General features: G+C 35.3%; 1 protein-coding gene across 1 annotated transcript; it reads left to right on the top strand.

The window, feature by feature from the left end:
- The first annotated feature begins 1,361 nt into the window (after nucleotides 1-1,361).
- LOC105213003 (T-box transcription factor TBX18) lies at nucleotides 1,362-10,709 on the top strand. Its single transcript, XM_011185476.3, has 5 exons — nucleotides 1,362-3,002; nucleotides 4,165-4,321; nucleotides 7,951-8,218; nucleotides 8,374-8,511; nucleotides 9,496-10,709. Exons 1-5 carry the CDS (start codon nucleotides 2,912-2,914, stop codon nucleotides 10,465-10,467), a joined length of 1,626 nt encoding a protein of 541 aa, XP_011183778.1. The 5' UTR covers nucleotides 1,362-2,911; the 3' UTR covers nucleotides 10,468-10,709.
- The last annotated feature ends 3,235 nt before the right edge of the window (nucleotides 10,710-13,944 follow it).

Raw genomic sequence — 13,944 nt, 5'->3', positions numbered from 1 at the left:
TCAATCGGGATCATTTTTCGAGATTTCCCATAATGCATATACATATATATTTTCAAGAAATTCGGAATTCAGAATTATTCCATGCGCATCCCAAGTTATCGGCGTCATAACTTTTTCAGTTGACTGTTACGCTAATAAGTCCAAATAAACAATTACAACGCGACAATAATATGATAAGAAATAATTTATGATAAATCACTGCGCCACTACATCCAAGTATAGGAATGTATATATTAATAAAATATATATTAGTATGTGAATGCACATTATAAAAGTCGCTGGCGAATGTTACCCTGTGAAGTGATAATAAAAGAAGTGAAAAGATTTTGCACATTTATGGAATTAAAATAAATACAAGACATTTGCTTTTTTGAGTTATAAGTTCACCTGGCCAGTAGGGGTTTTCCGGCTGGGTATCTTCACCACTAATTCACGACGAGCGAAAAACTGAGCAGGTAGAACTAAAAATTCTTCACATTTGCTTATATGTATTTGAATTTGCGTACATTAATACATACTTCATACAAAAAAGAGCAAATGTTTATCTAATGCGGATATTTACTAGTCTGCCCACACATTCTTTACACTGATTGTCTTTGAGACGGGAGTAATTTGTTAATTTCTTTGAATGGTTTCCGGGCGACACCGATTCAACATACTTACATACATACATATGTATGTACATACCTTTGTATGTTCTTACTCATGCCACCAACAGGCTAAGAGGCGCGACACATAAACATTCAATTGCAATTTATCAGTGGTACTAATTGTTCCGGATTTAACTATCCGCAGAGGTGGGTGTACTTCCGTCTGACTGCCTGTTCTGTTCTTCGTGTTGATTATTTTCTCTTTGGTAATTATTTGAGAGTAATTTATCGTTCTTTCTACATATACATATATGTATGTAGATACATACATACAGGTATATAATTGTGTTAACAATTTAAAAATACATTATATAGCCAATAGCGTTTAATTGAAAAGAAGGACTATATTGGGTTTACACAACAATAAACTATTATTTATTATGTAAAATTGTTCAGAAAACCAAATTCTGTCAGAGATTCCGCCCAAACATGGTATTAAATAATTCTTCACGCAACAATTTTTTATATATAACATCCATATACATATGTATGTGAGTACATGTTTGTGTAATTAGAACTTATATACTATAATTAACAGAACACCGTTTCTAAATGTATTAAAATAAAAACCCACTGATCAAAATCTAAGAATACTTAAAATATGCACAGATCACTGTAACAATTTGATACAGCGTGTTGTAAATAAAATGTGGCAAATGTTCTTCAATACAATAATCAGTACCTGCATAGAAAAAACAGCTGTTGAAAGGGGAGGAGTCAGATATCGACGATAGAGTGATATTGAGGGAAGTACAAATGTGGACTGTAACGGTGAGGGATTAACGACGGTGACGGTGTTGGAAGTCAACAACTTCAAGCGTCAATATCACCACCAGCAGCGAGACGTGATTTTCAAAATGGAGGCAGAAACAAGCCACCAAGCCAACTGCAACTCGAACACAGCGTTCCACAGAACTCAGTAATTCAATTTGAAGTCATAACAGCCAATCAGATCACTTTTCGTCATCTCTCCGTTTCGACACGTTCTCGGATCGCTCTCACACGCTTTAGTTGCGCCGATCTTGTGAGTGCGGAGCGTTGGAAGTGGAGAAAGCAAATACTGTCAAATACAGCAGGTTATTTCTCGCTTCGAACATACACAAGTGACAACCATTGCCTCTCCGCGTTTAAAAGTTGTGTAACTAAATGTTTCACTTCATGTTGTGTTATGATATTTGTACACTCATTTGCACATTGTGAATTCTGGTTCCCTTGAATGGAACCGTCTGAACGCTATTCCGACCTTCAGAGACGTGGAAGCTCTTTGAGTGAGAATCGAATGCGAAAACTTACTTAGTAGTACTCACTCAGTTTAAAAGTAAACTTTGCTAAAGACAGACACGAGTCTTTACCGGCAAAATAACACGTCAAACACTTGTGGCAAAGTGTATTGGGAATATTCTTTGAATTGTGTGTGTACTCGTATGTCACAGAAATCGTTATACTAAATCATTGGCGGTACAATTTGATTACTCGAGTGACATTGTGGATTTAAATTTCATTTTTATAATCGTCATATTATTGCTTTAACTCGCGCGCTAGATATACGAGTCTATATCCAGGGCAGCATTGGCGTGAAACTACGCTGAGATCCAATCCAGCTAGCTAATTAAATTAACGCCCTCACGCAATTGTCGAGATTGTCGTTGACAATTTGATTTATCTATGCGGATATACATACATATGTACATATGTATAGACATACATACATAAAAAAGCTTGCATTCACCATCAGTGTACAAATAAAACACATAAACATGTGTCAATGTTTACAATAATACAACGAGTGTAAGCGTGTGCATAAAGTATTTACTGTGATACAAAAGGCGTAAGCCGCACGATCTAATGCCAATGATATAAGCGTCATTAACACTTTTCTAAATCAGTAATAAAAGATTTTAAGTGTTTGAGTTTATTTGTTATGTGGACCCGGTTTCTATAATTTAATATGTGCTAAAAATACCATCCAACAAATAGAGTACCGACGTAACTGTATCCCTCATTTGTGAAAGTTGTAGACAAGTGTTGTTTACCAATTTTTTTTTTATATTATATTGCATATAGTATATACAGCTGTTGAAAACATACGATGGATGCATAAATTTGTATGTACAGTGATTAGAAAATATAAAATTCCATAGCTTTTTGCTATTTATGAAAAACATCACACGTGCATATGTATGATTTAAATACGTAAACTATCAAGGCACATATCAAATTCAAGCTTAATTAGTCTCAACAATTGAGAGAAGGCGAACAAAATGATGACGATGAATGAATTAGTGGATCTGCGAATGCAACAACAAATCGCGCATGAAATCTATCGTCAACAAATTATGCAACGAATTCCAGGTACGCATTCTTAATTTAACTAATATTTTTAATTTTGCAATAGAAGTCGTACTTTTTATTTTCGGATGTGTGTATAATTGTTACTTATCATAAAATTAAGAATATACATAAATATTGGCAAGAAAAAGTCAAGTCATTACATTCTTATCTAAATATTGGCTGCAATCATTTTTGTTTACATTTATACATATTAGTTTTTAAATATCGTAGAAGTTATTTTTTTTTATACATATGTACTTATATGTACGCTGTACGACACTGCTCTGATTATGGACCAAGACTAGAAGGGAAAAGTGATATATATATTTAATAATTAAATACTATTGCCAAATACCAAAATATTTACATATTTTAGAATTTCATCAACAATAAATAAACCTTGTTGTTGTTCGATAAAATGAAGTCTGTAAGTGACCGACGGCACGAATGAAGATTGTTGTTTGATCGAAGCTTCTTATTCTTTCTTGCATATAAAGTCCTAAGAAGTGTTCTATTGAACAGTACCGTCAATTGATTGATTCTCTATTAAAATTTATAAAAAAAAAAAAATAATATATACTGATATCAGAAATTACCAATTTTATAAATCGGTGAAGTACGACTCAGTATAAGTTTACGGTGCTTATATACTTAGTCTTTTGGTATTGTAACCAGCGAAAGGAAACAGCACATTATTCATGCTGGTGGAATTTTAAATAGACCAAAATCGAAAACTCTCCCCTAATCTCCATATTTCAACATTATTGAACACGTTAGAATATTGAAAACAACTGACATGTTTGACTCAAGAGAGGGTGTTTAAAACTAATTGGAGATTATCTTACCGGTTATTGCAAAAAGCACATGTACGAGCTGAAACAAATACATATTAATCAAAATTTATATATTTTGGTTTTTGTACATTTTTGTAGGAGTCAACAATTTATCGAATTAACTGTGTGTTTTTAGAGATGTTTAATTGCAAGTTCTGTGGATAAATAGATTAGATAGGCTTTTATAGTAATTAATATTTGAACTACATTCATTGCAATAAGGACTCATTCAAATTTCAGTGTTGCTAATTATTGTTAATTTATGCTTTTATTGTTATTATATAATGTTTACATACATAACTACTAATTCTTTAATCATAATTTCATATCTGCATGTATATTCATAACAGATCCCTTCCCACCTATGCTGCCTATACCGATTCCTCGGCACGTGGTAATGCCACCCAGAATCTCTTTACCGGACGCTGAAGTAAAGTTACAAAACGATCAACTTTGGAAACAGTTTCATCAAATTGGCACCGAAATGATAATAACAAAAAGTGGCAGGTAAGAAGCTCATCAAACGCTTAATCATAAATACAGTATCATATGTACGAGGGTGTGCATAATATATGCATATATGTATGCATATAAGAACACACGTGTACATCCATATACGTCTCGCCCTCTACCTTAACATACAAATATACATATGTATGTATGAGTGTAGCAACAGACACAACAAGTGTAAGATATTTATTCCTCCGACTTGAACAAGTGTAGATGCCGGTTTAACACTTCGTTTTGGAACTAGACTGTGAATGCACTTTGCGTTCCTCAATGGCGCGACGACATTAGTCAAAAATGCTGTTAAGTGGTCATCAAAGAATGGCGCCTGTGATGTGTTTACGTAGGTCATGTCGGCAAAGGCGACAGCAACGGCGCGACAAGAATTTCTCACAAATAAATAAATGACGCGAACATTCCATAGTAAAACCCAAAAAACACGCAAAATATTTGAATTCGTGTGATAGCATAAATGTACATACATACATATGTACATATTTATTATATACACATATGCTTCGATATAAGAAGAAGACCTCCTCACATGCCGAACTGCCTGGAACAATTCCAAACTATATTTATGTACATATATTCATACATAAATACAAATATTCATAGCGGCTAATCAAACTAAATGCATATGTACATACATACAAACTGTGTGTATATGAACGTGTTATTGCTTAAAAGGTGCGCATCGCCTTCGAAACACAACTTGTATTATGACTAGCCCGATTTACTGTCATCGCTACTTTTACTAGATAAGAAACGAGACTTGAATTTCGGTTATCAAAAGGCAAGGTTCCTCTTGACACCTGTTTCTTACATCTAGGAAATGTTCAATACATACATACACACATACACACAAATGTATGCGTATGCATATGTTCATGGCTAAAAATGCGCATTCGTGAGTGTATATGCAAGTGTGTATTTAACGTAATTAAATTGCCAATTGGCTTGTACTCGTATGTATTCGGCAGACAATTTTTTTCTGTCACCAACCATTTCGGACGTCGGCGCCAGTATTGTGCCACTTGAACCTTCTGTCGCACATTTAAAAAATGATACGTTGACAATGTCCGCAGCGTGTCATCCATTGCCCGACAAATACTACTAGCAATTTCACACTTTCAACAAGCATTTCGATCGGACAACCGATAAGCAGGTGACTGCAACGCTTTTACGACTGAGCAGAACATAGAAAGAAAAAGGGCCCGACAGTAGCCAGACGTGGTGCTATCAAAGATACTTTGGTCCATTCAATTTCGGTCACCTTCAGCAGCGCAGCTCCCGTGCCGACGGCTTAACTGCGTTTCTGGTAGCTATGCAAGAATTAGCATAATTTGAAGTTGCCCAAAATCTCCGAGCTCTTTTTTCTCACACAGTCATCCATAACCTGTCTTCAATCGGGAGTTGTGCTCGGTTCGTCTGAATTATTTATGAGTAGTGGCGAGTGGTGGATATGTACATACATACATACGAGTATAAACAAAGTGAGCAGCAGTGAGCAGGTCCAAATGAGTGGTAATGGTGTGCAGCTATAGCTTTTATTGCTGTTATTTGAATTTTTAATTGTTGGGCGCCAGTTGTCAGTAGGTAGAACCGAAATGTGTAATCGATACCTGTCCGCGGTATGACAAGTGATGGCCACGATCTTAGTATAGATACGCGCCATCCTTAAGACCATAAAGTTGAAAATCTCCCGAAGGTTTACCTTTCCACCAAGCTACACACAACATGAAGATAGACACGTAGGTATGGACATGCATTCATATGTATTTATATGGTACGTTCACACTCCACTTAATTTTTGTAGGCATTTGTCCGAAAATCAATTTTAGCATTTAGCATACATAAGTACATACATAATATCCAGAGAAACAGATTTCATAATTAATCATCATGAAGTCAAGTATGTATATGTGATCTTACCTACATACAAATATAACTATGTATGTATGCATGTATGCATTCGTTGTCGCCTTATACGCTGTGACACACAAATGAATTACCGAATCATAGCTGGCGCCATGTGCTTGACCACCTGCTGACCACACGATGCGTCCCTATTGTCGTTAAAAGTTAAGTGGATATGGTGTATAAATGTGCAAATGATGTTTTAAATTTATATACATACATACATACTATATGTACATGTTACACATTGGTCCTTTCAATTATTATTTTCTTGTGTGTTCCATACAGACATACATACATATATCTCAAATAAGACTGAAAGATGCAGATATCATACGTACATATGTATGTACATTTAAGTAAAAAAGTTTTGAGGAAATATTTGATACGCCCACTTTAAGGACGATATTCAACTCAAGTGTTGTTTATTATACACACATACATACTATATCTAAGAAAGCATTGAATATAAGAGAGTTTTTTCTTACACCAACTATGTATGTATGACGTAACTGCTAAATTAAAACAAAAGCTTATAAGAAGAGTCGGATATAATGAAGATTCTTCAAACATTAATGGATTAATGGATTCCATTGGAAAGCAATTATGTTAAAGAATGTTACATTTCTGGATTTCTGTCTCTGACAAAAATCAAAATTTTTTTGGAGAGGAGTTTCGACAGTAAACGAAAATTAAATTAATTAAATTGGATAGTGAAGAAGTTACTCAAAAACAACGTAGGCGATATTAATTTAGAGCACTGTCTATTGGAAGGAGTTTTTGGAGTTCGTGATGAGCAAATTTGGTAAGCATCGGCATAATTTAGCAATATTTTAAAACAAGTAAGGAAGGGCTAAGGTATATGGGAGCTAGGGGAAGTTATGACCCGATTTAACTCATTTTTGGCACGGAGACATAATATTAGAAGAAACATATTCCCTCCGAATTTGTTCAAAATATCTGAGAGACTTACCTATATTTTCGGTAAAAAAAATTGTTAGAAGCACTAAGATCCTCATATTCGATTTATAGGGTCTAGAAAACTTATTGACCGATTTCGACGATTTTTAGAAAGACGATTCCACCGTTTAAATGCAGTACTTTTGCAAAGTTTTGTTCCGATATCTTCACTAGTGCTTACTTTATATATTGTAAAGTAAGCTATTCAGACCGACTTCAAAGTTCTGGTATATGGTAAATAGGCGTGATTGTGAACCGATTTCGACTATTTTCACAACATATCATTGGGAAGCTAGGAAGATATTATTAATATTTATATTATATTTCATTGAAATTGGTCGAGTAGTTTCGCCCATCTAAGTAGGGGGCGGGACCACGCCCACTTCCCCAAAGAAATTGCATCTACATATGCCCCTTCATAGTACGATCCTTAATGCCAAATTTTATGGACGGATTTGAACTTTACTCGTCACCTTGATAATTTTGATATATGTACATATATAACCCTATATCTAACTCGTTTAGTTTTATGACTTGCAAAGAACCGTTATGTGAACAAAACTATAATACTTTCTTAGCAACATTTGTTGCGAGAGTATAAATATCAATTTGAAACCTATTGCCTTGTTGTTGTTGTAAAATATATTTATATTTATAATATACATATGTTGTATGTATCTAATTAAAGTTTAGTTTCTCGGTTGTCTTTGCTTAGAGGTCTAAATAATATGCTATTTTATTTTTTGTAGACGTATGTTCCCTTCTATGCGTCTCTCACTCTCTGGCCTGGAGGATGAATCCAATTATTGTGTTTTGTTGGAAATGGTGCCAATAGGTGATTGCCGATACAAATTCTCCGGATCACAATGGATGCCTGCCGGAGGAGCCGAACCACAGAGTCCACAAAGGATGTATTTGCATCCGGATAGCCCAGCGTCTGGGGCCCATTGGCAGGCGCAGCCTATTCTGTTTAATAAAGTTAAACTCACTAATAACACACTGGATAGTAATGGACACGTATGTATTTCATATTGTTAGGCATTCACGGAATGTAATATCTATGGATAGAAATACTAATAAAATTTTAAATCTCTACAATAGAATAGCAATTCATATAACTCCCTTAAATTTTATTCAATTAATTATAAGTGTACATACACATGTTTTCCTAGATTGTTTTAGCCAGTATGCACAAGTATCAACCACGCATTCACGTGATACGCACTGCAGATTTAACGCAGATACCATGGGCTCCTCAACAGGCCTTCATATTTCCAGAAACAGAGTTTGTTGCTGTAACAGCTTATCAGGTTAGTAATATCGATTCAATATTTTATCAAACTAATATTTCATTAATATATATGTACACATATGCATACTTATGTAAATATTTGTAAACATATGTCTGCATAGGACTAAGGATTTTATATATATTTAAAGCTAACAATGGGAATTCTTATTATTTATTTATATGTCAACTAACCTTTAAGGAAAGGATACCAGCAAAAATAATTTTTGTTTGCAGCAAATAGTTAAAACGGCTATGTATGCCAGGTAGGCCTAGGTAAAACTATTTTACTGAAGACTTCAGTGACTTAAGAGAAGTTTTTAAAAACTACTGCACCAAACACAACGACTGCATGCCATGCCGTTCGGAAATGGCCAACTAGATCAAATTAGCATGTAACGCCTACTACATACCAACCCAAAAACGCTCATAATGCTTCCAGTCTCCTGAAGAGTTTTTGTGTAGTCAGATGTTTGATCACTTGCTGTGTTTTTGTTCGTATATCCGTCGGCGCCAGTCTGAACACACCTAATTAACCAATTCAATGTCCACATTTCTTCCTAAACTGTTATGTCATGCTACGTGTACTGACGGTCCAATGGGCAATTTCAAATTTTTATAGATTTATGCACTTGCAAGATTCTAATCGTAAATTTCGTTAAATACATAAATATGTATACATTTCTTATTATACATGCATACGTACATGTGTATCCTTATATATAGAAATTTGTGTACATAACCTTAAATAAATTGTGCTGTTATCAGAACATTTGCTTTACAGTTTGTTCTCAATGTGTGATTTCATCACTATAACTGAATGATGCGATTTATACGTTAGTATAGAGCTTAAAAATATGTAATTGATATACATACAGCAATATATTAAAATTTCGATTTAAACATACATACTTACTTACTACTAGGTACTGATCATGAAATATAGAGATATGTATAGAAATATTTCGACTTTTTTCCATTTTCACTTTATATCCATGTCTTACAGAATGATCGCATCACCAAATTGAAGATAGACAATAATCCGTTTGCGAAGGGCTTCCGCGAAACTGGACAATCGCGAAGTAAACGTAAAATGTCTTCATCACCTTCCGATGAAGACTCCGAGCAACAACAAACTGGGCGGCAATACGGAATAAGAGCACTGTTATCACAACCTCAAACACATTCCCACAGTCAGCGCAATGTTGTGTCGCCAACCATTCCTGCCTTGGCGCTGACCAGCGAGTCGGGATCATCAATTTGTTCAGATAAGACGGGAAATCCGAACAACGGCGAAAATGACTTCGTGGACGTTGACATTGTTGCGGATGCCGACATCGATGACGGCGGACCACAAATAAAGCGCTTGAGATCAAATAACTCCGCCGGTTCGATAGCATCGACACCGCTCGAAAAGACGTTCGTTAATGCGCATGTGACTAGCGAGCATGAACCCTTTTCCGCTGTTACTGAGGAGACCAGTGCACAACAGGCATTGCTAACACAACTACCGGATAAGACTGTCGTGCCTGCTTTCGCCAATGGTGGCCAATCGTCATTTATTTTCCATCATTTGCAGCAAAACATGCAAACAATGCTACGACCCTCATTGGTCGACTTAGCTTGCACCTACTTTGGTCGATCTCAGCCCATTTACCTTCAGCATATGCACCCACCTCATTCAACTATCGGCGATCAAACCTTGTCCATCTCAATGCCACCAACAGCTGAAAGTTGTTCACATCTAGAGTATGTCGATTCATTGATACCTTCTAGTGCTAACGAAATACTCTGTCGTTCGTTAGTGCCCGATGAAGAGAATGTCCTTGCGGGAACCGTTGACAATGACGAAGGTAAAAATAATGCCACTTTGATATCGAATAGCACACAAATACTGCAATTGGAGAGCTTAATGAGTCATTCGCCACCAAAAAGAAAAGGTTTCAGCATTTCTGCTATTTTAGGAGGAAACAGCTAAAGCTAACAATAAATTTATCGATAATAAAGTTTCTTCCGCGTAAATTGTTCTTATGTTTTAAGTTATAATATTGTACAGTTTTAAACAAATGAAATTACACCGATGAATTGTTAAAATACTATAACTCACGTTTGTAATTGTGCGATAGCACATTCTTAAACAAGATACATATGTATGTATAAATCAAGTACAAATACAATATATATATATATCACTTGGAGGCTTGACAAGTCAATACAATATATAGTATGTGTAAATCTGTACTCGAAAACATTGAAATCATTTACTAATCTATCTCGTTAAGTGAAAGTTAGGCGTAATCTAACTCATCCTCTCTCAATCCATCCACCGTTCGAAGACTGCTCAAAATTGATTTACACACAAATATATATATAAAATAAAATATGGATCACAAAAATTTATTACTAAATTAGTTATGCCCAGAATTATTAAATAGTCGAATTTATATTATAAGTTTCTGGATTTCATTGTATGTATATATACAAATCTGATTTCGTTAGTTATTAGATAAAAATGTGTCGACAAAAATACTTGTATATAAAAATAAATAATCTCATTTGTTTTAAAACTTAAGCGCGTGTCTAACTAAAAAACTATAAAAATGAACATATCACTGGCAACATAAGAAACCCAATATTAATTTATTTTACTCTTAACACGCCATGTCAACAAGTTCAACATCATCATTAGCGTCATCCTAATTACTTAGGTATAGATAATTACATATGTATGTACTATTTTACCATGAAATGCGGTTACTACCCCTAATAGTGCCATCCAGAGACCGAAGTCAGCAATCAGATGTACACGTACATAAATACATACATAGATGTTTATCAGTCTTAAGAATCGTGCTTTAAGCGATCTCTAGTGGCAAATGAGGCAATAATCTATTAAACCAAAGTAGTATTTACAATTCCCTTTTGGTGCCACCGAGATAGAAATAGTACATACAATAAGTGTTCATGCAGCACATGCGTACAAGGCAGCAGAAGGGATGCATTTCGTTTAAAAGCGAACGTTTAAAGAAAAGTACATTCATGTACATACATATGTACATATGTACAGACACACAAATATCAAAAGAAAATTATTGGTGAAAAGTAAATTAGCTGTGTGTGCACCGGTCCAGACGGAGGCAGGAAGCCGCCGAAGCCTCAAACCAACTTTACGATGACATGCAGAACCGCCTCTCGTTGGCTGCATAGGAAACAATAAAAAATAAATAAATACGTACATACATATGTTTATTAAACCTACATATTCACATTTATTTGAGTATGTATGTAAGTATTTGGAAAAATAATTCAACTAATACAGACGGTTGCAATCCACGACGTCTGAACAAACCACAACGATGGCGACGTAAAATGAGTTGTAGGAGGACCAACACAAACAAACACTAAATGGAAAGGCACCGTGAACAAGAAAACAAAACAAACATGAAATTTTATAATGTATGAAATTGGCCATCAGGCCAATTTGGAGGCTTGACAAGTCATATCCAATTGCATGAACGCTGATGCGCTGACGCCACTACCGTGGTGATACAGCAATGCAGTTGAAGATTTCGTATTGCTTGTTATTGTACTTCATATGCGTATAGTTGCCGAAACTGTCGACGATTTAACGCATATAATTGACAGTTGAAGATGTCAAACGAAACGCGGTGATGGTGTGGCAATTGCCGCATTTGTTATTGCTGCCGTCAGTTGGCGATTGCTGCTGTTTGTCGTTTGTTTATTTTATTTTCCTTTTATAGTCGTGTAACATACTAATTTATACAACTAGAGAAAGGGGAGAAACTTTTGAGAGGTAGTTAATGGGTAGTAGTCCATTTCTAAGCACGAAAAAGAGGGAGTACTTACCACCAATGTATATTGAAACAAGTAAGGAAGGGCTAAGTTCGGGTGTAACCGATCATTACATACTCTCGCTATTTATTTATTTAATGTTATTCAAAATACACACAAATCGTTTCGTATATTCACATTAACTTCACTAGAATAACAAAAATCATTATATACATAAAGTATATAGGGGCTAGGGTAATTCATGAACCTATTTCACCCATTTTCATCACCAAACTACTATATATGCTAGATTATACACTCACTTAATTTTGCTAAGATATCTCACATATTAACCATTTATAGGAGCTAGTGGAATTATTGATTTGCCCATTTTTGGCACAGAGGCACACCATTAGAAGGAGCACATCTATTTTGAATTACTTTCGAATAACTGATAGATTTACAGATATGTTCGATAAAATATATAGACAAAGGCTCTGAGGTCCTCGTGTCCAATTACTGGGACCTTGAAAAGTTATAGTCAGATTTTGGCGGTTTCTATACGGGCACACTGTGCAAATTTTTCATCCGACATCTTCACTGATATATTGTGAAGTGGATATATCAGATAGATTTACAAATTGTGGGGTATGGTGAAAATAGGTGGGGCTGTGAGCCATTTTAAAAACTATAGCATTGAGGTGCCAAAGAAATGCTACAAATTTTGTTGAAATTCTGAAATTCTGAGTAGTTTCTGATATATGGTTTATGACCCCCACCACCCCCATTTGCAATTTTCAGGCCAGCTCTTTTGTACCATCTGTACCATAAAATTTAAAGTTTCTTGTGTTTTTCCTTACGGATTTAAAGCCCTTTGAGTAGTTTTCAAAATAAAATTTGTATGAGAAGTAGGTGTGTTTATAATCCGATTTCCTCGTCATTCTGATCACTTTAAAGGGAAGAAATTAGCTCCTAGGTCACAGCTAACCCGAATCTTGTGTTAAGGGCTATTATTGTAACAAGGCTCACATGAGATAACCTGGGTGCCGTAGTAGTATATGGAAGAGAAGTAGGACTTTTGATGGGTAGCTTAACGCGGAACGGTGAAAGGTTGTTCAGTTATCTTCATACCCATAGTCCCTTTTCTAGAAATAAACCTAAACCTAACTAACCATATCAACAAAGTCAAGCAGTGGATATACACCATATTTGTATGTCAGTCACTAATGGAACAGTTGCTTGGACCTCAATCGACAAAGGAAATGTGATAACGCCTCTATATATGACGATTTTCAGTGCGAATATGCAACTGCAACACCGGAACCCTTGCTTCTAGATTTAGTTGATTTGACTGGAAGGAGTAAAATACTCGGAGTAATAAATCCTTCTTCAGAAACCTATACAAGGCGTACTATTTTAAAATGATAACTATTTGTAAATATATATACAGTCATAATATTCGGGAAATATCAGAAGGATATTTAAATACAAAGAGTGTGTTGGTAGGTTTGGAATGCAGGCAGCATACCTTCCTTTCTTGACATACAATTACTTTAAAGGCCTTTAGAAAGCAAAGAAAGACCCACAAGTGGTTTCATTATGAGTCTCTTGCCGATGACAAGACACGCGTGCATAGAGATCTTGCGGTTACCCGATTCGTGAT

This window comes from Zeugodacus cucurbitae, chromosome 4, assembly GCF_028554725.1.
Source record: "Zeugodacus cucurbitae isolate PBARC_wt_2022May chromosome 4, idZeuCucr1.2, whole genome shotgun sequence".
Taxonomy (NCBI): Eukaryota; Metazoa; Arthropoda; class Insecta; order Diptera; family Tephritidae; genus Zeugodacus; species Zeugodacus cucurbitae.
The sequence above is the reverse complement of the archived record's forward strand: the minus strand, read 5'-3'. Positions and strand labels throughout refer to the sequence as shown.

Coding starts and splice junctions, on each gene's coding strand:
- LOC105213003 (XM_011185476.3), top strand. CDS start 2,912: ATGATGACGATGAATGAATTAGTGGATCTGCGAATGCAACAACAAATC. Junction 4,322..7,950: donor ATAATAACAAAAAGTGGCAG/GTAAGAAGCTCA, acceptor TATTTTTTGTAG/ACGTATGTTCCCTTCTATGC. Junction 8,219..8,373: donor CACTGGATAGTAATGGACAC/GTATGTATTTCA, acceptor ATGTTTTCCTAG/ATTGTTTTAGCCAGTATGCA.